Raw genomic sequence first — 24663 nt, forward strand, 5'->3', positions numbered from 1 at the left:
TTTATTGCTTTTAAAGCCCAAACCAACTAGGTCATAGTTCCCGAGAATAAGCTTAGCATTTTTCCAGGACTAACCTTGGAGTTATAAAGATAAGTAAATTGATTATGAATACAAGACTTAGATAGCTCACAATGGAAATTAGATATCACCTTTTTCTTGAGAGACCTTATAAGCTTAAAGTTTGAGAGTCATGACCATTGGTATATACGCTTACTAAAGCATCACAAAGAGAGTTTCAACTATAACATAAGAAACATGGTCAAAGCCTAAACATTATGCCATTGTGCTACAAATCTCCAACTCTCCTTACCATATGCTTTATCAAAGTCCATATGAACCAACTTATCACCACTTTCTAAGCTCATAAACTTTAGATTGGCATCATGAATACTCTTGCTATTTATAAAGTCACATCAACTTATATGAAGCAACTAAATTTAAGCAAAGAGCAAAAATACTCTCTATATCCCCCCTTGCCCCCCCCCCCCCCCAACACACACACACACACACACACAAGATTTGAAAATCAATATGATGTTGGATTACTTGGCCTAGCTTTCTTCATCTTAGAGAGAATAGAATGTAAATCTCAAGAGGGCAAGCCTTTGTAATGTTAATTGCATCCACTCAATGCTCACTCCAAACATTGGTCATCACATGTGATTCAAATACCTTTGATATATTCTCAACAAGAGGTTAGCTTAACAAAGGAAAATTTAGTGGGGGCATCATAAAAGGTATCCCATTTTGCTTTTTGGAACATTCCACTCCATATTCCTTATTCTAAACAGAATGATCGATTGCTTCAAGGAGTGCAATTAGCTTTATTTATGCCATCAAGCTTGGAAGTCTCTGTAATTGTAACGACAACGACAACGATATACTTTTCCCACCTTTCATAGGGCCATCAATACACACCTAACTTTATTAGTGCAACTTGATGAGATCCACTTATTACTTTTCCTTTAAGATGTAAATATTTAGTCTAGAAAGTGATACACCGTAAATTCATTTGATGTCATGGTCCAAATCTAAGATATCTCTTAGTACACAATGCAACTTGCTATCGAGTACAACCCACCATGAATCTTTATTACAATATATTCTATTGCATGATAAGTGGCATCTTGGTATTTCTTATGGTAGTGGAAATCAACATTGTTGTTTACTAGGAACTCTATTAGTAATATCATTATATTGATGTTTCAAATATAACACTTCTTTCCTCTATTAGCATGTGTCTTGTCTTGTGCAATGGAATTAAGTTAAGATCTTAAGGGCAGAATTGCAACTATGTGATCTTAACTTAATTCCACCCTAAGAACTTCCAGTTATTTGCATGTCAACAAAATATTTATGAGTATATATAGATCCCAATCATAAAAGATTCACCTCCAATATGAATACTGGTAGCAACAATAGTTCCCCTTGTCCATTCATGAGTACACTTAAGCTCCTCCCTATTAGGAAAATAATAACATCTTTGCCTCTCCTTCCCAATCCAAATAGATATCCTACACATTCCAATTTATCTACCTCTTCATCTTCAATCTTTGTTTTCCTTAAAGAGCTACAAATTGGGCTTGTAGATTTTTAAGTTTGTGTAATAAATCACATTTGTTTCCTTTGAACAAAGGCCTCTCGCATCTTACTACTATATTATTTTAGCTATAGGTTTGGAAAGCCCCAAACCTCCAGAGGGCTTCCTGAACCTACCCCCTTTTCCAAACCTCCCTTTTTCAATCAAAACCCCCTCCCCTCCTCTCTTTCTCACTTGCAATATCTCATTTTCTATTCCTTTTACCTTTTTTCATTAAAGTCTTTCCCCCCTCCCCCTCACCTCCCTTTTTTAAATTAAAACCCCCTCCCCTCTCTCTTACTTATAATCTCTCTCTTTCTTTTCCCCATCCCCTAATAAATTAAATTCTTCCCCCCTCCCCCCCCTCTCTCATGTGTAGGGCCTACGTTCTCTCTCTCTCTCTCTCTCTCTCTCTCTCCTTTAATTAAATCAAACTTATTTTTAAATCAAAAGTTTCTCTCTCTCTCTCTCTCTCTCTCAGTTAGATTAAACTTTTTAATTTAAACTTTTCTTTAATTAAACATTTTAAAAGATTTTTTTCATTTAAAGTTTTTCGAACATAGTTTTTCACACACTTTGAGAAGGAGATAGAATAATATATATATATATATATAGCAAAAAAGAAAGAAGAAAAGAGGAAGGGAGAGAGAGAGGGGGAATAGAGAGAAAGGAAATATAAAATTTAAGAGAGCGAGAGAGAAAAAGAAAAAAAGAAAAGCGAGGAGAGAAATGAGAGAGAGAAGATAAGAAGAAGAGAGAGAATTTGAACGCAGAGAGAATTATAGAGAGAGGAAAGATAAAATTTAAAGAGAGAAGAAAAAAGGAAAAAAGAGGAGAGAGAAGGAAAGGAAAGGAGAGGAGAGGGGAGAGAGAGAGAGAGAAGAAAAATAAGAAGAAAGAGGAAAAGAGGAAGAAAGATGGGGAAAAAGAGAAAATTCTTTTTAAAATTTAAATAGTTTTTGAGAGAGAGAAGGGAGAGAGAAGGAGGGGGGAAGAGAGAGAGGGAGAGAAGATAAAATTTAAAAGAGAGAGAAGGAGAGAATAAAAATATAAAAATTAAAAGGGAGAGAAGAAAAAAAGAAAAAATAGAAGAAAGGGGAGAAGAAAAGGGGGCGGAGAGAGGGAGAGAAAGAGGAGAAGAAGAGAGAGAATATAAACATAAAAAGAGAATTATATTTAGGAAAAAAATAAAATTTACATACATTAAGAGAGACTGGGGGGGAGAAAGAAAGTGAAAGAAGAAGAAAAATAAGGAGAGAGAGAGAGAGAGAGAGAGAGAGAGAGAGAGAGAGAGAGAGAGAGAGAGAGAACATATAGAGAGAATTATAGAGAGAGAGAAGATTAAAGTTAAAAAAAGAGAGAGAATAAAAAATAGAGAAGGAAAAAAGAGGAGAGAGAAGAAAAACGCAAAGAGAAGAAAAGAGAGAGAGAGAGAGAGAGAGAGAGAGAGAGAGAGAGAAAAGAAAAAATTTAAAAAGAGAATGAAGAGAGAGAGAGAAGAAGAATAAAAAATGAAAAAAGAGGAGAGGGAGAGAGAAGAAAAAGAGAGGAGAGAGGGGGGAGAATAAAAGAGGAGAGAGAGAGAGATAAGAAAAATGGGGAGAGAAAAAAGAGAGAGAGAGAGCCATGAGAGAAGAAAAAATAAACTAAAATAGAAGGCAGAGAGAGAGAGAGAGAGAGAGGAAAAAGAGGAGAGAGAAAGATGAGAAATGGATTGTTGAGCGAAGTAACACGGCAACTTCGCTTGCCGCTTCGAGGCAGCGAAGCTGGCGAAGCGGCCTAGCGTTCTGTGCGCGCATGGAACACTAGTTTCAAACTATGGAAATAATCTTTATTGTTACTCTAACCATGATGGTACTCTTGATAATAGGAAGCTTTATGTCATTATCCCCATCAAGCATGATAGATATATTTTCCTCAAATTGTGCTTGCAAGTATGTTTGTTTAGTGAAAAATTTGTTTGTATTTGTTATTTTTAGCTTTTACAAGTATTTGACACCAATAATAGTTCCATTTCCTTACTTTACTGAATCATTTACATGTCATTAGTTTCATATGAACCATCCTTATTCTTATTATTACCATCCTTGTGCTAATTTAGAAGGTTGCAATCCATTGTCAGGGTTTTGAGTGACTACCTTCTAATCGCTCTTATCAACCTTGATAAAGCCATCACCTTCCATTTGAGGTTCCTTTTTGTTAGGTTTCCCTTGACTGGAATTTTTTCATGTTTTTGCCATAGGAATTTGAGATACTTGTTGTCCGTCCTTGCCCAAAAGCAATGACGAGCTTGTGCATACATTCTTATGCAAATTAGTTGTTCTTTGCAAATAGTAGTAGGTTCTTTTGAAATGTAACACAAATGTGCAATTCACTACCATTGATCTCAAATATATCCATGAAGTCAAGAGGTACTTAAGTTTATCCTGGAGCATGAGCTTTTTTTTTCTCCTATTTCACAACAATTCCTTCTATGTTTATAACCACATACAAATCTCTTCTAATGCATATCTCTCTTGAGGACTTAAGTGTTGAAAGCTCCCAATGTTTGAAAGGTAATCCAAGGACAATCAAAGAGCAACATCTGCTATGGAAAACAATAGTAGACCAAGGGACCAAATATGCAAGGTTACCATTACCACCACCTATCCCATTGCTAAGAGTCTTGTCTCTCTAGCCATCCATCAAAAAGTGAGTTGCTCCAAAGTTAAAACCTATCGTTGTAGGATAAAGTGAACCCTTGCAAGGCACTTCCACTTGTAGTAATCTTGGTGTCGCCAATGCTTAGAAAAATTCAGGTTTACAAGAAAGGCTTTAGAATTTTAGAGAATTTTCTTTGGATTTAGGGAATTCAAGGCAATTTAGATGTAATGTAATATGGGTAGAAAATCGCTTGGAACAGTCCTCCATGAATATAATAAACATAAGGTCCCTGCCCGAAAGAATCCGTTTTATAGGTTTTTCAAAAATACAAATCCTTTATTTTGATTTTCCACCTGTCCGCCACGGGAGAGCTCGGGTCGAAACGAAAAGGACTTTCCGCGTGATGTCTCACTCTTTCTAAATCGGGCCCCCCGAACCTTCCCCTCTCTCTCGCGCAAGAACACACGCACGCACACTCGCTCTGTCACACACACACACACATACACACACACTCTCTCTCTCTCTCTCTCTCTCTCTCTCTCGCATGAACCCTGGGGGCCTAGTAGACACATACAGTCTCTCTCTCTCTCTCTCTCTCTCTGTCTCTCTCTGTTGGTGTTCACAGGCACGCACAATCTTTTCTTTCATCATGGACAACCTGGCCTGGGCCTGCAATGCCTGCACCTACCTCAACAGCGGCTCGCGCCTCTCCTGCTCCATCTGCAGCACCGTTCGCTCGCCTCTCCATGATGACGTTCCATTGCCGCTTATGACCTCCCCCCTGGCCAGAAGCTCTAGCAGCAGCAGCAGCAATAATGGTCTCCGACGTCCTGTGCCTGTCGATGAGGCTCCGTTCTTCTTCTCCGTGTGTGGTGTCCAACGCTTGGTAGCTGGTGCATTGTCCGGAGCCCTCGCTGGCATGTTTGCTGTCGGTGAGTCTATAGTACGGTTTCTTTACTCTTCTGAATGTGATCATGCATTTTGATGCAAGCAAGGTGCTCTTATTTGCCTTTGTTGGTCGATTTGTTCTTGTTTTTCTTTTTTTCTTGTCAATTTTTCGTTTCTTGAATGTGGCCGTGCATCTGTACCTCGATTCTTCTTGTTTCTTTTGTTTCTTGTCATTTTCTTTTGCTTTCTTGAACGAGATTGGGCATTGTGTCACGATTCGAATGGTCGAGAGTTCACTGGAAAACAGTGCATCACGACGAGTTGAATAGTCCTCAAATTTCTTGAAGTGCAAATTACGCTATCCTACGATTTCTCAGTATATAAAATTATTCCCAATGAAGAAGTGGCGCTAGTTGTACGATATTTCAATGAAGAAACGATGCATTTCTTTTGTGTGTTTGCTTACTATTTGCAGAAGCCAGACGGTTGAATTTGTGAAGAAAAATGCTAATGTTATGAGCAAACGTTTTGTGAAAAACCAAGGCTGTATGATAGCGCCTTGGATCTTTGTAATTCATGTTGGTTGACGTGAATCTTTGATATTTGTTTATTTGTTGTATATCTGGACGTTTTGTATAGCTATGATAGCAGTTCCTGGGAGGGGATGTTTCGATTTATGATGTATCAGATAGCTTTATGCTTTGATCGGAAATAACTTTGCATGTGAAGACCATTGGTCTTCATACAAAGATGCTGATTCCATATGGTTGGCATTTTGTTATTTTGATGTGGGATTCTTTTAGTTGATGGTTTATAGACCGTGGCAGCAATTTTGAGTGCGCCAGTTGTAATCCATGCATACTGTTGGGTGGGAAGAGTATCGGTTCATGATTTTTGGCTTATTTGAATGTTGCCCCATCAAGTACATCAAGCACAAAAGTTCTCTATGGCTGTATATGCTTGGGTGGTAGGAATGTCAGTCCGTTTCCATTAGCTTATGTTTTCATCGGGCAGTTAAAAAATAATCTAATGATACTGATTTGATAGCTTGAAGCTAGACAGGTTAAATTGGTTACATCACATGTTCAAAAAAAAAAGAGGGGAGGGAAGGGGGGGCTTTGTGTTTGCCCGACCATATACATGTTGTTCATTGGCTACAGTCTCTGTTTGAGGCTGATGTTTGCGGGGTTGTGCTTAATTAGCTAGTGCATAATTTATGGAGTCACAAAAACATTTTTCCAATTTGTTGTTGTTCGATATCAACCTAAATTTATGGAGCTGAATAGCTGTTTGTTTGACTGGATTTATGCTTTTGGTTCTTGGTAATATACTCTAGTTGGTTTATAGTCTGTGTTTGCCTGATGATATAGTGCTGTAATTGGTTAATCTCTGTCTGCTCAGGATGGCTGGAGTCCGCTTTCATCTTAACAAAGGGGTTGCAACAAGATTATTCTGCACTTAATACAGGCTTAGGGTGCTTTCTGTTGTCAATGCAGTGGGTGCATTTACCGGTGCGGTAACTGGTGCTGTAGCTGGCCGAGCCACAGACAGTGGTTTACTTAGGGGGGCTGGTGTAGGAGCTATCGCTGGTGCAGTTATCTCTGTTGGAGTTCTAGAAGCCTCATGGGCCTATTGGCACTCTGAACCACCTAATTCTGGATCACTGTCATCATTGGTATGGTCACAATCCATTTTCATACTTTGTGATGACAGCTTGATTCTATAATAATTTGATGGCGTATTTTTGAAGCAAATAGTTAATGAATATGCTTGGTGTAAGTTGCCAATCTGTTTATGGTATTGTGACAACATAATAATGAGACATAGTACTGTCTGGAAATTGCTTGTTTTATGTGACAGGCATGTCTCCTTTGTACTTGTAGAGAGAATTATCTGATAGGTCATATTCTCTTGCTTGGGTTAATCTTTCAAAGTCGACCTTCTTTACTTGGTTGCAGGTGGAGTTTCTTGAAGATTTTCTGAATGGAAGATATGCTCAAGATCAAGTTGCTCCTGCCAGTGTAGCCGCACATCATTGGCAAGTGAGTGCTTTATGTATTTGGATAATTTTTGACAATCATTAGTGCATTATGAAAACTTCAATAGTGGGATGTTGGACACATTTATGGGTGCAATAATTCTAGATTGATAAATTAGTTGTAGGGATTGTAGCTAATGTGAGGCACAACTTATACATGTGGTTATGGAATCGGAGGATGGAAGTTGTTTTATTTAACCTTCCCAAAAGTATTTTTCTAGAAGCTCAAAGTATGGACAATCGTTCAAAGATCAGAAAGATGGTAGTCCTTGTGCAACAAGGATAGTAGGTGACTTTATCTACATGTCAGAATATTTCCTAGATGCAAGTTACTTTGGTAAGACTTTTAGTAGGAGTTGTGTCATTCGGAGAAGTTAGCTCTAATTAGCAAGAGGAGTTAGTTTGGTGTGCAATATGCCACAACAAAACTGTAAGAGCCCTACATTTCCTAGGTGTTTTAGGCTCATTGGCAAGTGCATTGATTTTGATGATATCATGACCCTTTAGTAGGAAGATTTGAGAAAGATATTTATGGTTCATTTCAACTTCTTTTAATATTCTTGTCAGCTCTAGGGCTAAGCTTTCTACTAGGGACTTTAGTTGGTAATACCTCTCATGGTTGAACATGTGCATGTGCGCGCGTGTGTGCATGTGTGTGAGAGAAGGCTAATAGGTGTTTCCCCTCCTTGTCTTGTTGGGAAAATATTTCTTGCGACTGTTTCTCTAGGTCTCAAAAATGTAGCTCAAGACCCATCACTACACCGCAAACACAACGACCCCACCCCACCCCACCCCACCCCACCACCCATACCCCCAAAAAATGCTCCCCCTCCTTCCGTAGCCAATATCTTTCCTACTTTTTCCCTTATTGTGCCCTTGGGGAGCGGATAAAGAAATACGTTTTGAGATTTTTCAAAACAATTCCCACCTATTTAGGGGCCAGTTCGGCAGTTTCCAGTAACTAAGCTAGCCATATTGCCTACTCATGTTGTGTAACTCACTCTTGTACTTGTGCTTGTTGAAGCAATTGTAAAACATATGAACTCCATTCATATGACATCAACAGTCAAATGCCACAACGAAGATCTTGAAGCACCTATTGGCAAATGGCCTTTGTTAGAAGTATTGCAGCAATGGAAGCATAGACAAGTGCTGAAATAAATTGCTGAATGCAAGGCATAAGAGAAAGGAAACAAAATAACAAAAGAATATTGCAAAGGAAGAGAACTTAGAGATGTGCTTGGGAAATGGAATCCATATAGCAAACATGAGAATGCCGCATACAATAGTGAGTCATTGGCTGCGTGGGCACCGACATTGGCTCCTCTCCAACAACAAGACCACTTGAAGAATGATAAACTTAATAGAGAAAGAGCCATTGAATAAATAGGCCCAAAATATGCCAAATATGGCTGTTGGTCGGTCTACAATAAATGCCTAAAAAAGCACTAATATGACTACTATAAAAGGCCTAAATTACCCAGTAATATTAAGCATAACCCAGACTCACACATGAGCTGTCTAGACTGCTAACACCCTCTCTGAGATCATGGGTGATTTGATACAATACAATGATTCAAGTATAATCGTATACAACAAGGAATCACTAGAGTAGAACCATGGATATCCATGTCGTGGATAATCAAGCCACCACCAAGGTGCCTTGGAGAGAACTTGAGGTCAATGTGGATCGTACTAGCTCCTAAAAATAGAGGAGAGTCATAACAGATCTCTACGTTTGTCAACAATGTCTTGCAATAGCATACAAGACTATCCTATCAAAAATGCCTTTGAACATATGTTACCATGGATTCGTTGCCTTTGGCCAAGATTACCAAAGTGTCCCCTTATGTGAGCTCAAGACTAGGAGCCAATCTCACTCGCTGTCAAAGAAATAGCCCATCATGAACCTGGATGTCAATCCCAGCTCCAGGATTTGAAATTGTCAGACTTTGCTTGATGCATTAGGAATGGCCCTCTCAGGAACCTCTGCACCTGTACACGTGTATAGATGAGGCGTAGCTGGCCCATCTCACCACCCTCTCACACTCCCTCTTTGGCACCAGAGAGTTGTGAGGAATGACTGCATCACTTGGACTAGAAAGTAGCTGAGGAAGGGGCAATGAAGCTCTTCCCGCAGTCCGAAGAAGTGAATCCCTTCCGTGCCGTAGAGTTCGCCTTGGCCGAAGGATTGGAATCAGAGTCTGAGGAAGAGGATGACTCGTTGGTGTTCGCATCCCAATTCTTCTTCCTCTTCGGTGAGGCTACTAACTCCTTGCAGTTCTTTTGCAAGTGGTCCTTCTTACCATAGTGATAACATTGGGCCTTTGACTTCTTTTTCTTGTCACCCCTCTATAAAGCTATAAAGGCCTCATTGGATCTGCCATGATGAGATGAGAGTCTCCCTTGTAAATGCAAAGATGTCTCATGCTCAAGTAGCATCGAGGACATATGTGTAAAGCTCACAGGTGTAGAGGATATTTGCACCCTCTAAGCATTCGCCACTCCATCAAACTTCGGGGGGAGCTTATAGAGTACCGTGCCCACTAGATGTGCCTTTGGGGGGGCAGGTTGCATGTGTTGAAGCTAGTTCTGTACCTGTGTAACATGGAGCAAAAATGATTGAAGTGTCCTTGGACTCAAACTTCATGTGTTGAAGGTGTCCGTGAAGGGTCACAACATGCATGGGGGAAGGTGCCTCATACAACATCTAAAGCTTTGACCATGTTTTTGGTGATGTCCTACAGGAGGCAACCGCTGGTAGAACTACTTTAGAAATACACCGAAGTAGTGCAGAATATGCACGTGTATCGTTTGGAACCATTGTAAGCACAACTTTCTCATGGTTGCCCTCATCAAAATCGTCGGGAAGAGGAAAAGGATGCGGAGGCCAAGGAATAGTTCCACATACAATGTACCAAATCCGCTTATGCACAAGCCAGGCTTTCATCACAACACTCCATGTAAGATAGTTAGGTTCATGTAACTTACCATCTGTAGAAGTGCACGGAGGAACCATTTGGAGAGGAGAAGAGAAGATAGAGAATAGAGGGTGTACAGAGAGGGAATACAGCCAAACCAACAGCAAAGACTTCAAAAATGAGAGTTCACATGCAATGTAACCAAAGATTTGATAAAAAACAAAGGCCAACTTTTCAAATTGAAGAAAAACTAGTAAAGAATTGCTCAAACAGGAAAAACAGCTTGTGTAAAAAGTCGCCTAGCCATGGTTAGGGGCAGAAATCCAAAAACACATGCGTTTGGAGCATTTAATGCAGCAAACTAACGATCGCAGGCTGAAAATGTGCAGGTTGCTGGTTTGAAAAACGCAAGCCTGAGTAGCATGGGTAAGAAAGACCTATAATCAGTAGAAAAATTGCAGCAAGAACTGAGATCTTGCAATCTGATACCCAAAAACACAGGCGTTTGGAGCATTTAATGCAGCAAACTAACGATCGCAGGCTGAAAATGGGCAGGTTGCTGGTTTGAAAAACGCAGGCCTAAGTAGCATGGGTAAGAAAGACCTATAATCAGTAGAAAAATTGCAGCAAGAACTGAGATCTTGCAATTTGATACCATGCTAGAAGTGTTGCAGCAATGGAAGCATAGACAAGTTTTGTAATAAACTGCTGAACACAAGGCATAAGAGAAAGGAAACAAAAGAACACTACAAAGGGAGAGAACCTAGAGATGTGCTTGAAAAATGGAATCCATATACCAAACATGAGAATGCTGCTTACAACAATGAGTCATTGGCTGTGTGGGAAGCGACATTGGCTCCTTTCTCCAATAGGAAGACCACTTGAAGAATGATGATGACTTAATGAGAGGAGGAGGATCCATTGAATAAATAGGCCCAAAATATGCCAAATATGGCAGTTGGTCAGCTAGCAATAAATGGCTAAATAATCACTAATATGACCACAATAAAAGGCCTAAATTACCCAGTAATATCGAGCATGAGCCAGACTCACACATGAGCTGACTAGACTGCTTATAGCCTTTGCATCTTGTTGAGGTAGACGCTTACGATTATGAAATAGAGAATCCTACCTTCAAGCCACAAACTTGGTTCTCTTTTGATTCCTCCATTGCTAGCATGCACAGCCCAGACTCACACATGAGCTGACTAGACTGATAGCCTTTGCATCTTGTTGAGGTAGACGCTTACGATTATGAAATAGAGAATCCTACCTTCAAGCCACAAACTTGGTTCTCTTTTGATACCTCCATTGCTAGCATAACAAAATTGTGGTTATCACCTCTAGTAGGTCGAAGCACTCTCTTTGAAGAGTAATCATTTACCATTCGCATAACTACTAGAGATGCAAACTCTACATCTATGACTTGACAAACATCATATTCCTATGAGCAATTAGTTTACCGCCCAAGAAATCTATTGAGGGCAATACTTGTCAAAGAAGGGATATGTTGCAACACCTTTAGCCCTATGTCATTCACACTTCGCTGTTCATTCAGCTCCTATGGGTGCTTATGTTAAGAAGACATCTGTGACTTGTTGTTCTCAAACTATGGCAACTCATGGTTCGTAAACTACAATGATGCCATAATTGTGGAGCTTGAACCTATCTTTTGGGCTTTATGTTTCATGGCTTTGGTTGCTATGAGAATTGCATGATGAGTCACTATCAGTTTTGTGAGTTGTTCCGTCCATCAAACTTGTGCCCCATTGCCTTTGATGAGGACAATTGCAATGTCTATAAGCCTTTTCCTTGCACTTAAATCACGTCTTCCTCTTGCAACCGTTGCATTACATGAGGAGTAGATTTCGTGGAGCCCCTATCGCGACTCTTGGACTTGCCCTTAGCTTTGGCCTTTGGTATAACACATTGTCGGGCCTTCCTTTGCTTCATGCCTCTTGAAGGTGGTAGCCAACTCTATGGCTTGTTCCAAAGAATGTGGTCAGTGTAGCAAATAGAGTCTATATACTTGTTTACAAACTTGAAAATTTTCTTTTCTTAGAGATTGAGATAGGATACATGAGTAGGGATTTGGTGAAGTGTGTGAAGAACGTGTTTACATCCTCCTCTGGCTTGTGCCTAAAGGATTACCACTCCTTCCGTTGCTGCAATTTGTAGTCCATCGAAGTAAAGTGTTAAAGAATAGCTGGACACACCTTGGTCCAAGTGCTCATTGCATGGGTCTTGAGGTGCGAGTTAGACCAAAGAGCCCCTTGGAAAGATATTTTGGAGGTGAGCTGAATCTGGTTGAATGCAATAGTGTACCACTCGGAAGTGTTGGAATGTAATCAAGGTTGAGAACAATTAGGCGATAGTTGGATGAGGGTGAGTGATGTACGGTGGCGTGCTCAGGCAGTGTATGTAAGCAGTAGGTAAGGAAAATTGACCATAATTGTTGATGTGGTAGTCTTACGGCAAAACACATCTTGTTGCGGGGTGGCTAGGTGCCTCATTGCATTAGAAGATAGGTTGCTAGATATGGTTGTGTCAAAAATAACAAGTATGCTTTGATACTATATCAAAATAGGTGACAATGTAGAGAGAGAGAGAGCAAAACACAATCCTTCGGCCAATGGGCTATCGAAGTAATCACTCGAAGGTGAAGGACAGTTATTGAGGGAGTGAACTGTACTCCTTTGATACTTTCGGAGATGTCGAAGATGATCACCAGCTATCTAGGGAGTGAATCACAGTCCTCTTATGCCAGGGAGTGACCTAGGCAACAAAATACAAATCCCAGAGTGTCGGAGCTGTCAAGCACAGGGAGAGTAGCCTAGATGCTGACGCAAGGTGGATAATAACGACACTAGATGATGGAGGAGGAGCTAGGCTGCGAAAACGTAGGTCCCAACATTCCCTGTAATAGACGAGTGATGAAATCACAAACACTTGGTGATGTAGACAGTTGCTAGAGGCTATGATGCAGACATCAAGGTGGAAATGATAATGCTAGGCAAGGAGGTCTCCACATTGAAAAACGGAGGTGAAGGTGGAGCTTGGTGGAGAAGGGCGTTGACGCCAAGTAGATGATGGTGGTGCTCGTTGGAAGATGCTTGAAACGCAAGGCGTGATGATGGAAGAGGGTGCCTGAAGCAAAAGAGGAAGGGTGAACACAACCATGAGCGACGAACCGCAATGTCCTCCTGAAGGGGTGTGAGGGCAGTGGAAGGGGCTGGTGAGAGAGAAGGGAAGTGGTGGTGAAGAATTACTAAAGAGAGAGAGGTGGTAATGAATGACGTGATTGCCTATTTATAGGCATAAGCTGTCTAGGGTGGCGTACCATTGTGTGGGTGCTCACTGAAAAAGTGACCAAAATGTGGATACCAACCCTTTTTGGGGCTGTCAATGCAAAACCCTAAATGAAGTGTATGAACTGAAGAAGTGGTTTCTCAATAGGTTGTAGTTGATGGAGGCTAGATAATTGATATAGATAGACTGAAGGTTGAAAACTGGGTGCCAACAGCATGAGAGAGAGTGTAAATTGACATGACCTGCAAAACAAAGATAGGCTGAATGGTGGGTAGCTTGTCTATTTATAGATGCAAAAGGATCTTGCCAAATTAGGGTTTTGCTTATGGGACATAGGACCTCTCTAGGAACATGTCTTTTGTAATGAAAGTATCGGTAATAACATGTTTTGGGGCTGTTTAGAAGAGCTAATCAATTTGTAATGCGTTTTTAGCTCAACACTCTCTCTTAGGCATAAAATTGGAATGAGATAGGGACAAGAAGAAAAGCGCAGGTCCATTTTTACCCCAAGGTGTTCCATTGCAAGGTAGCTTGGGCATCGGTCAAAGGGTGCATGTTGGCTACCCAGTGGCCTAACAAGACTAGAGAGGCAATGATCATCTTATCAAGGGAGCCCAAGTGATCATGATAGAAAGGCCAAGGCATTAGACAAAGGGTGCTCATTGATTGCCTAGTGGCCTACTAGGACTTGCAAGTGTACATTTGACTTTTTTTTTGGGATATATTTTGAAATGGTTTTGAAAAATATTTTTGTCCTATCAAGTAATTGTGTCCTAGGGGGAGAATGAAAGGGATGTTTAGATCCAACACATCACAAAACAGAGAAGCTATCTCGATCACTAGTAGGTGTGAGTGATGAAGTACAAGGGAGAAGAGGTAAAGGAGTGAAGAAGTATGGAGGTGTGGTGGTAAGGTGGTAAAAGAACCATTGGTGGAAACAACTCAAGATCTGGTCAAGGGTGTATTGTACAATGGGATGCAAAGAGTAATGCTACATGATGAGAATGCACATGGTGCCACTTAGAGAGTGTCCCTTGTGGGGAAAAATTTTCACTTGCCCAAGTGTCCTTTTACAATGGTGATGATGATGATGCAATGCAAAGAGTAGGTACAATAGGGAAAGGAGGTCGATGTTGAAGAAAAATGTTGAAACTTGTATAATACTAAGAAAGAGTAGGAACCTCTCCTCAACTATGAAATTTGATGTTGAAGGATGAAGAGGAGCTTGTGTTGGTCGATGTTGAAGACAAATGTTGAAACTTGTAGAATACTAAGAAAGGGTAGGAACCTCTCCTCAACTATGAAATTTGATGTTGAAGGATGAAGAGGAGCTTGTGTTGGTCTTTGTGTAGGGCTAAGAACTATGAGGAAGGATGGGGATGAAGCAATGTGGGAGAAGCCAGGGAGAAGCCAACATTGTGATGGCATCAAGTGATGTCTCAAAGTCTTGCCTGAGGAGGGGAAGCCTCCATGTTGCTAGAAGAGCAAGTCTCCAAGGAAGATGGAACCACAAAAGATCAGTGAACTTCTTATGTTTTTAGCCTAGGAAGGATTGGTGCAAACCAGAATGTTAGTCATAAATTGAAATACAAAATATTGGGAATAAAGACCTCATGCCTTTTAAATGTGCTCGGGTGTGAACACACCCTTAGCACTTGTACTTACACATATATATCTATCTAAAAACCTCTCTTGTCATTGTACATAAAAAAAAAAGTGCTCACTCTCTACTTTGCTCGCTCTCACTCTCTCTGTCTCTCACTGCACGTAACGAGAGTCTCTCGCGATCTCCGTGCCTAACTGGTCCTTACAAACTGGTATCAGAGTTGGCAAGAGACAGCCAAGGTGTTGCAGGAGTTTGACGAGTAGCAGTTGAGAGGCAGTTGACAGGTGCAGGGGAGTCGCAGGCAGGCTCGTGTGTTGCAGGAGTTCGACGAGTAGCAGTTGAGAGGCAGTTGACAGGAGCAAAGGGCAGTTGGCTGGTTCAGGCTGATAACCAGCTGCGCTGACGGACAGGAGCCACGCGACTGATGGGCGTGGCTGCGCTGATGACCAGCAGGGCATTGACCAGCGTGGCGATGACCAGTGGTGGGGTAGCCAACGTTTGCGTCACAGGCGATTGACGGGCGCCTGTTTCTGCACAACAAGACTGCAACAACTTGTTGACCACAGGACCTGCGTGGTGCGAACGGGCAGTGTCAGTCCTAACGGGTCAATAGACCCGTCATCCAACCTTTTTTTTACTTCAAAAATCTTTTGAAATTCCCCTCCCTCTAACCAGCATTCGTGCGCATAAGCACAAAACTCAAATTTGTGCCAGAAATTTGGGATTTCTCTAGACTGAGTACCGTTCATGCAAAATTGAGGCATCTAGGTCAAAAATTGCAGACATTGTGCGCATTTGAGTGAAATATCTCAACATTGGACCCATAAAATTTGGGGCTTTTCCAGATTTGGGGAATTTGATGTAGGACAAGCAAATTTGTCTCAGAAATTTCAGGAATTTATGACATTTTGTCCCCGGCATTTGGGGCTTTTCATGTACATGCACAAATTGGGCTGAAATTAACCCAATTTCTCGACATTGAGGCACATTGGACCTCGTGCAATTTGGGGCTTTTGCAGTTTGGGAAAAATTTGTGCAGCATTCGGTCATTTTATGTACATGCAGTTTGAATTCCACACAATTTGGACATCAACACTTGGTACAATTTGGGGGTTTTGTTGAAATTGCTCTATTTTGGCAAAATTGGATTGTTCTATGTATGATAGAGAAAATGCAAATGTGTGGTTGATGCTTTGAGCACAAAATTTTGGGGATTTTGACCGTTCGTCTCAAATTTTATGCCCGTGGGTATATGTACGACAGATTGCAGCTGAAATTTTGGGATTTCCCATGTAATGTGATGCATATGCCCTTGGAACAATTGTAATCAGTTGGATAATGCTGTAGCACATGGTTTGGTGCTTCCGAAAATTTAATTACAGATCTGAAATTTGTGCTTCTGCGTGGTCATTTATTGTTGATTGGTACTTGTTTGTACCTCGGTCACTTGGATGATAGTTTGGGCCTGCATTTGCTGGTTTTTTGGTCACATTTGGGCTGAAAATCATGGCTGGCAGCAATGACAGTAGTAATCTGATGCACATAAAGAAGCTTGAAGGTGCATATAACTTTGCAGTTTGGCAAAAGCAGTGCTACAATATCCTGTTGCAAAAGAAGTAGGCAAAGCCGATCAAAACCAAAGGGGCAAAGCCCGCGGACATGGAACAAGACGATTGGGATGAGTTAAATGAGCTTGCATGCTCAACCATAGATCTATCGATTTCTGATGCCTTACTGTTCAACATTGAAGGTTTGGATTTTGCATATGCTATATGGACTAGACTGGAAGAACTGTATGCACAAAAGGGTGCTGTAAACAAAGTGTATTGGCTGAAAAAGCTTATGGATTTGCATATGAAAGAGGGTACAACAATGTCTACTAATTTGAGTGAGTTTAACTTCATTTTCAGCCAGTTGGTTGCCTTGAAGTTTATAATTGATAAGGAATTGAAGGCTACTTTCTTGCTTTGCACTCTGCTAGAGTGTTGGGATACATTCAGGACTACTATGAGCAATTCTAATGTAGTCCTTTTGTATGTTGATGTAGAGAGTGCTCTACTTATGGAAGAGATGAATCGGCATAACAATGTACCCAGTAAGTCTTCTAGTGCTTTGCATACTAGGGGCAGATCACAGCAAAAGGGCAAATATGATGGCAAGGGACGCAGTAAATCACGTGGCAAAGATTTTGAATGCCATCATTGTGGCAAGAAGGGTCACTTTAAACGTGATTGTTACAAATGGAAGAAAGAGAAGGAAATGGCAAGAAGACAGATGATAGCAAGGAAGAGAAGAAGGACAATTACCTTAAGAAGAGTAGTGTAAAAATTGAAGAGGTGAATATAGTCACTCATGATAGTGACAGTGGGAGTGACGTACTCTGTCTCTTTACACTTTGGTGCACATGCTTTACTTGCAGATACAGATGATGACATGCATACCTAGATTCTCGATTTAGGTGCTTCCTTTCATGTCACCCCTCATCGTGAGTGGTTCTTTGCCTATACAGGGGACCGTCTTGGGAACAACTATGCATGTGAGATTGCAGGTATTGGCAGTATGCAGTTACAGTTTCAGCATGGCTCTGTCTTTACACTTCAGTATGTACGGCATGTACCTCAGCTCAAGAAGAGCTTAATTAGCACAGGGTAGCTAGATGATGATGGTTTTCATACCACCTTTGGTGATGGAAAATGAAAGATCTGTAAGGGATCAAGAGTGATTGCTAGAGGTTGCAAGAGTGATACTTTGTATCCACTTCATGTATCTAGTGTGTGTGACCATGTTGTTGCCGTGATCGAGCAGCCAAGCGTTTCTTTGTGGCATGGCCGGTTGGGACACATGAGTCAAAGAGGAACGAAAGTGCTTTTTCGTTTGGGTTACTTGCCTTGTCTTCGTTATGTTGATTTTGAGCATTGTGATCATTGTATTTATGGCAAACATGCAAAGACGTCTCACAAAAAGTCTCTTTCTTTGAAATCTTCTCCTCTAGAGTTAGTACATTTGGATGTATGTCAAATTCCAGGATTATCTTTAGGGGAAAAGAAATATTTTGTTTCCTTTGTCGATGACGCTACACGGAAGGTATGGGTTTACCCCATTCGTAGCAAGGATGAAGTGCTTGATAAGTTTAATTTTTTTTGGGCATTGGCTGGAAATCAGACAGATAAGACACTTAAGTGTCTTTGCTCTGACAATGGTGGGGAATATGTGTTCAAGGCCTTTCAGGCATTTTGTGACCGCAAAGGGATAAAGAGGGAGCTCACTGTCCCTCATAATCCACCCCAAAATGAAGTTGCAGAGCGTATGAATCAGACCATACAGGATAAGGCCCGTACGATGCTGTCTCATGCTGCATTATCCCGTGGTTTTTGGGCAGAGGTTGTTATGATAGCTGTTCACTTAATTAATCGGTTACCAAACAGGTCTTTTGGGGGGGGTATATGGTGACGAGGGTGAAATGGGGTATAGATTATGGGATCCCGAGAAAAGGGAAGTAGTACGCAGCAATGACGTTATCTTTCCGGAAGATTGCATGCACAAACAGCCCGAAAAGACTGAGGAGGTTCGTAGGGTTGTATTCCGAGAAGAAATACCTTTTGGACAGTAAAATGTGCCCGCTGCACAGCAGCAAATATTTGCTGTAAATGAACATGTAAATGCAGGAAATGATCAGCCAGCTATTGCCCATGAAAACGAGCCATTACATGTGTAGGAACAGCCAGGATAGCAAGCTGTTAATATTGATTTGCAGGCTGAAATGCCAGGACAGCATGCTGAAAATGGAAATTTGTAGGAACAGCCAGCAAACAATGACCATTGGGTTAGGAGATGTCTAGGGCTACTAGACAACCTAACAGGTTTGTTCCTGGTGCAATTAATGTGGCTGATTATGTTATGTTGACAGACTGTGGTGAACCGTCTTGCTTCAAGGAAGCAATGGACAGACAAGACAACAAGAAATGGTATAAAAGCCATGTTGTCAGAGATGGAGTCTCTTGACAAAAATGGCACTTGGGACTTGCAATTGCCTAAAGGGTAGAAAACCCTTCCATGCAAATGGGTTTACAAGATGAAGGTCACTTCTGGTTCCTCACTAAAGTACAAAGCAAGATTGGTTGCAAAGGGATACAAGCAAGAGCATGGAATTGACTTTGATGAGATTTTCTTTCCTGTAGTCAAGATGACTACATTGAGAACCATTTTGGACTTGGTTGCAGTTGAGGATATGGAGCTTATACAAATGGATGTAAAGGTTGCGTTTTTACATGGTGATATGCATGAAGACATATATATGCAGCAGCCTGAAGGGTTTGTTGAAAAGGGAAAATAAAAAATGGTATGTAAACTCAAAAGGAGTTTGTATGGGCTGAAACAAGTACCAAGAGAATGGTATCATAAGTTTGATACCTTCATGCAGTCTCAAGGCCTTCATAGAAGTCAAGTGGATCACTGCTTGTATACCAAGAAGGCAGCAGATGGCAACCATGGGACTAGTGTAGTATATCCTAAGGGTTCTAGCCGAAGTGTGTGGCCATTATTGCACATGGCCATTAGCGGGTCTCTACCAATGAAACTCATGTCAAGGCGGGGAAATGGTCCTAGGTGGGGGTGCAAGGGAGACCTTGAATGGATGTAAGTAGTGTGAATGGAGTGGTGTTAGTAGACCAGTGACCCAAACCTTCAGGAGTAGTGCAAGGCAAGGATGGACGAGGCTGTTTGTGTACCATAGATGATGTGGCATGTGTGCTAGGAGCAGTAGATTCAGCATAACAAGAGGTGTGGCCCCAATTGGCTGTCTAGAAGGAGTGGAGGCAATTGCGGCGTATTGTGGTTTCTTAGTTGGGAGACCTTGGGTCTTAGTACGACAGTTTTTGTCTACACGGCTTGATCTGCAGTTTATGCAATAGCGGGAGGTGTAGCCCCTCTCTTGTCCAAGAGGTGTGAGGTAGTCGTTGCTTGTGGTTTCTTAGTATAGTTGGGAGACCTTGGGCCTTAGTATGATACTCCTCATCTAATGGCTTGATCTTTGCCAGTATGTGCAAAACCTATTCTTTTTAGGGAGTTATTGCTAGATGGGTGTAGTTTCTTTGGTGTCTTTAGTTCCGTTTGAGAAAGGAGTGTTGCCTTTGGTTTGAGTTGCCTTCCCATCTTCACAGTTCTTGCCACCTCAGATCTTCCTTTTCGAAGAAGTGGTTAATGGAGTCCCCTGTGAATATGAATATGGGGAGGACTTCTAGTGGACTTGAACATGCAGCCTCGCGTAGCGCAAGAATTGACACTCAAACTTATAGAAGATTGGCAAGTAGTGCAATGAAATGATGTGCTGTATGAAATGGAAGTATTTTTGAGGCAGTTATTTAAGAAAAAGGTGATATCACCTGACTTTGGTGAGCTAGTAGTGGCGAACTTGGCGAGTAATTGCCTATATTTGGCCAACTTGACTTTTAGGTCATCCACTTAATAGAAAACTCGTGTAGCTTAGAATTGAGATTGATACGTTGGGTTTGATCTCTCTCATTGCATAGCGATCAAGGAGATGACTCCAATGTTTAAATGCAAGGGAAAAGTGTTGTAATTGATAGGTGGAACTTAGGAAGCAATCCTTGCATCAACTCAACATTGTTGTAGCATTTTGAGCTCTCCGTTAATGGATGTGATGAAGGTGAGCCATGGAGGGTATGGCATGGGCTCTAGACCAAGGACCAGGCCCCAAAGACCCTGAGACTCCAACACTTATTGTGCAAGAATAGACCAAGTGGTGAAGTTCGACCCATTGAAATGAGTCTTATCCGAAAAGGCATTCTTGGCAGTAGCAATAGGAGTGATTATTCTGAGTGAGTAGTAGAGCTAGGGTGGGTAGGCTGGAGGATTGGAGTACACTTGGGAGTTAACCCCAGAGTTCCCCCCATGTGTGCGAGATATATACATAGTGGATCCAAATGTGGGCATGGACTAATTAGGCATAGGCATGGTAACCGCATGAGTAGCTCAAAGAAGAGGGATTCTTGGAACTCTTGGTTTGTCATGAAATGTGTATTTGGCCAAGGAGAATAATGTGAAGATGATTTTATGACTAAAAATTTTCTCTTCAACACAATGGTTGCTCGTGAATCATCTGTTTTTTTGTTTGGGTAATAAACCCTGTTTTTTCCTTAAAACGGTACATGACACTCTAGTCCCCACTTATTATTTGTAGATACTTCATTATTTAGGAGTCTATGGATACATCATATAAACATATGCCCATAAATATGCAACATAATCGTCTCATGGCAACATATTTCTCAAGAAATTCCTAGAAAAACCTAGCTAAGTACCTATGTGAGAAGATTTTTGCTTGAATTTGGATAAGCCTCGTTAAATTCCACTCACATTAAGAATGGTGTAACTCAATACCTAGTATAATTTGAGTGAATCCAAGGATGACCAAACCTTAGTGATACAACATTGTTATATCTCAACCCTTAGATTGTACTAGCATGAAATTGATGAAAGGGATGCAATAACTAAAGTAATGAGAAATTGAAATTTTGAGGTAACTCTAGGAAGGGACTTATTGAGGTAATAGGGTTATTAGAATTATGAAAAGTTTAATTCATAGAAACAGGGAATAGCTGTTCCGGCCTGTAGGAACGGTTTAACGTGTTCTAGATCCTTGGAGGAGGTGAAACGGCCAAGGAACGTTCCTTGCCGCTCCTTGGGATGTTCCCTACCGTTCCTTGTCGTTCCCCCTGCCGTTCCTTGTTTGGAACGGCCGTTCCAAGCCTCTTGACCAAAAATTTACATTTTTTCACCTTTTCTCTTTTTGCTTGTATCACACTCTTACCACATGTTCACCCTCCTACCGTTCCTTGTCGTTCCCCCTGCCGTTCCCTGTTTGGAACGGCCGTTCCAAGCCTCTTGACCAAAACTTTACATTTTTCCACCTTTTTTCTTTTTGCTTGTATCACACTCCTACCACATGTTCACCTATCTCCATTGCTCTCTCTCTCTCTCTCTCTCTCTCTCTCTCTCTCTCATTTTGAATATTCAAAGTGTCGAGACAACCCACAAGCCAATTAGGAGTCCATGCAAAGCTCAAATTTGATGCATTATGAACTCTTGCAAATCACAATCAAATTTCAGCCTATTCTCAATTCCAAGGTAATTATCCATTTATATTGTCTAATTTCAAGGGAAACTAGAATAATTGGGGCAATTCATGAGCAATTTGGAGCTGTGGGGGTAATCGAGTCAATTTTGGGTCATTCGGGTCAATTTTGAGCATTGAGGGGTATTGGGGCAATTAGAGTGACATTCTTTGGGGCAACTCGGTCATGCAGGGCATATTTGGGGCACTTAAGACATGTGCCGTTCCCCCCCATTCCGGTTCCCCCACCTTGGACATTCCCCCCCGTTCCAGGGGATCCCGTTCCAAGTAACTATGGTTTAATTCTACTCAACTTACAACAATATTGCTATAACCAATTTTTTAAGTTTTTCACACAATATAATCCTCTGTGTTTAGGCCTCCAGATTTGCAAGTTCTTATACATGAATCATACACACAATGTATGTTAAACAAATAGTTAATGGACAAACTCTAGTTTATAGCAAACCACAACACAAGCTTCTAACCAAATTGTACGTGCAACGAATATTGGCATCTAACCAAGCCTTAGTTTAGTGGTTGGTATAAAATATTCCTTTCATCCCTATTTACTGCTGACACACCTTGCTAAGGACTATGGGGACTGGAGACCTGTTTGAAAAAATGGTGCCCCTCTTGCCTCGGATACTCTGAATACTCTTGTTATTTAAGAAGCCTAATGCTCTGAACTCATCTTTCTTCCGCCACCACCTGTGATACAGCCACTGAGCTGTTAGGCATGACGGTCCCAAAGCTTGCTCTGTTCTTGCCTGATTACTTGCCTCAGCTAGTTGAGGTTGATCATTCATGGTAGAACAAAATAATCGTTCTGGACTTCTCACTTTGGAGTTATATTGGTTTCTCTCACTGAACAGCTGTAGTTTCTTCTGCATTTATGGCAGTGACACTCCTGTATCCGCTTCTAATCGGTCATTATGTTCTTGGATTGATGATCCTAGAACCTGACCTCAGCCTACGAAGAGATCTCTCTCTACAGGAATATGGAGATGCAGACGTTCATGATCATAGGCTGCTGTATGCCTCTAACCCATCAAAATACACAGATAATTATGCCCATACCAATTCCTGTGAGATCTTATGCCCATGATCATCCTTGGGATCTTGGATGCATGGAGGATGCATGAGTATACACAGGTCTGCATATGGCCGTGTGGAAGCTGCACTGTTGTTTGAGAAGAGCCAGAATAAAATGCAGATCATTCATTGTGTTATGATCTTCAGGTGTATATGATAGGTATGTATCTAGCATGTATTGTTTCTCTTTTTAGCACACTTGGTTAGGTGTTAGTAGATTCTGTTTCTAGTTCTATTGTACTTTCCATCTCACAAAGATTTCAGGAAAGCAAAATGCCTTATCTATCATAATCCAGGTCCCACCAAGACTTCAAACAAGCAGAATGGCTGATACTATTTTAAGGAAAGTTTGGTTTATAACTCTTGATAATATGTGAAATTCTGCAACTACCATTGGCATGCTCACATGGATGAGGGTTTGTTTTGCAGGTCAACATATCTGAATTGAACTATGATGAGCTGTATGAACTTTTTGGGCCTGGGGAAGTTGGTGTCAAAGGTCTTTCTGATGAACTCCTTGCAAAGCTACCCTGTCAGAAGGTCAAAGAGAGAAATGAATTGGATTCTTCTGGAGAGGTTGCTTTTTGTTCCATCTGCCTGCAGGTTGGTTGAAATTTTGCAGCGTGTATGTTCCTTACATTGTGGTGGAGAGTCTCTTTAACTTTAGGTTGTTAAACCTTATTTAAATTCTTGCCACAGGAACTATTGCAGGGAGAGATTGCAAGAAGCCTACCGCCTTGTAATCACATGTTCCATATGTCTTGTGTAGACAAGTGGCTTATGATGCATGGTTCTTGCCCTGTATGTAGACAAGAAATTGGTAAGGTCTGGAAGTAAAATCAATCAACTGCATGCTCTCAAAGGGAGCATGTGTGTAAGTATTGTAAATTTTCTCCGGCCATATTCATCTCTGAGCTGAGCTGTGCTCAATATTTTTTGACTGATCTGTAAAGTGTAAAGTACTTTCTCATAGGCTGTGCTCAATATTTTTTACCTGATCAGTGAGTTGATAGTTTGCCAATACACAATACATTCTAAGATTGGTCTCTAAGCTCTTTGAACTGGAGCATATGTGAGTAGTAGGTGCATCAGCTCTAGCACAACCCTGCAGTGTTTTGCCTCGGATTTTAAACCGTTCATGGCACAAGTATTTTCTGTCCTACATGATATGTTAATTACAGCATGATCATGAATTTAATATGTTCCATCTGTTTTGTGCTAGCCTTTGCTTTAATGCAAACTGTAGGCTTGATGTTCCATCTGAATGTGAAACAGATCACAACTGTGTAGTAGCAGCAGATTATGGCATATAGTCCCCCCAAAGTTCACAGGATATCTGAGAGGACCACACGTGTTTTCAGTTTTTAGAAAATTAATGCTAGAGTGATGTTGATGGCAACCACACTTTCACTTGCATAGCCACGGATGTATTAGAATGGTGCTGTTTCAATC

General features: G+C 41.0%; 1 protein-coding gene across 1 annotated transcript; it reads left to right on the forward strand.

The window, feature by feature from the left end:
- The first annotated feature begins 4697 nt into the window (after positions 1 to 4697).
- On the forward strand, positions 4698 to 24249 carry LOC148025113 (NEP1-interacting protein 1-like). Its single transcript, XM_087694826.1, has 5 exons — positions 4698 to 5154; positions 6607 to 6785; positions 7069 to 7152; positions 23641 to 23814; positions 23911 to 24249. The coding sequence occupies exons 1-5, from the start codon at positions 4767 to 4769 to the stop codon at positions 24046 to 24048; spliced, it is 963 nt and encodes a 320-aa protein (XP_087550952.1). The 5' UTR covers positions 4698 to 4766; the 3' UTR covers positions 24049 to 24249.
- Positions 24250 to 24663: the final 414 nt, after the last annotated feature.

Source organism: Lygodium microphyllum, chromosome 15 (genome assembly GCF_053477565.2).
Source record: "Lygodium microphyllum isolate KBCC chromosome 15, Lygodium_microphyllum_v1.1.10, whole genome shotgun sequence".
Taxonomy (NCBI): Eukaryota; Viridiplantae; Streptophyta; class Polypodiopsida; order Schizaeales; family Lygodiaceae; genus Lygodium; species Lygodium microphyllum.

Bases quoted from the DNA above. Each gene is read 5' to 3' on its own strand.
- LOC148025113 (XM_087694826.1), top strand. From the start codon at position 4,767: ATGAACCCTGGGGGCCTAGTAGACACATACAGTCTCTCTCTCTCTCTC. The intron at 5,155-6,606 runs GTGAGTCTATAG...TTGTCAATGCAG, and splicing joins CGCTGGCATGTTTGCTGTCG to TGGGTGCATTTACCGGTGCG. The intron at 7,153-23,640 runs GTGAGTGCTTTA...TTTGTTTTGCAG, and splicing joins TAGCCGCACATCATTGGCAA to GTCAACATATCTGAATTGAA.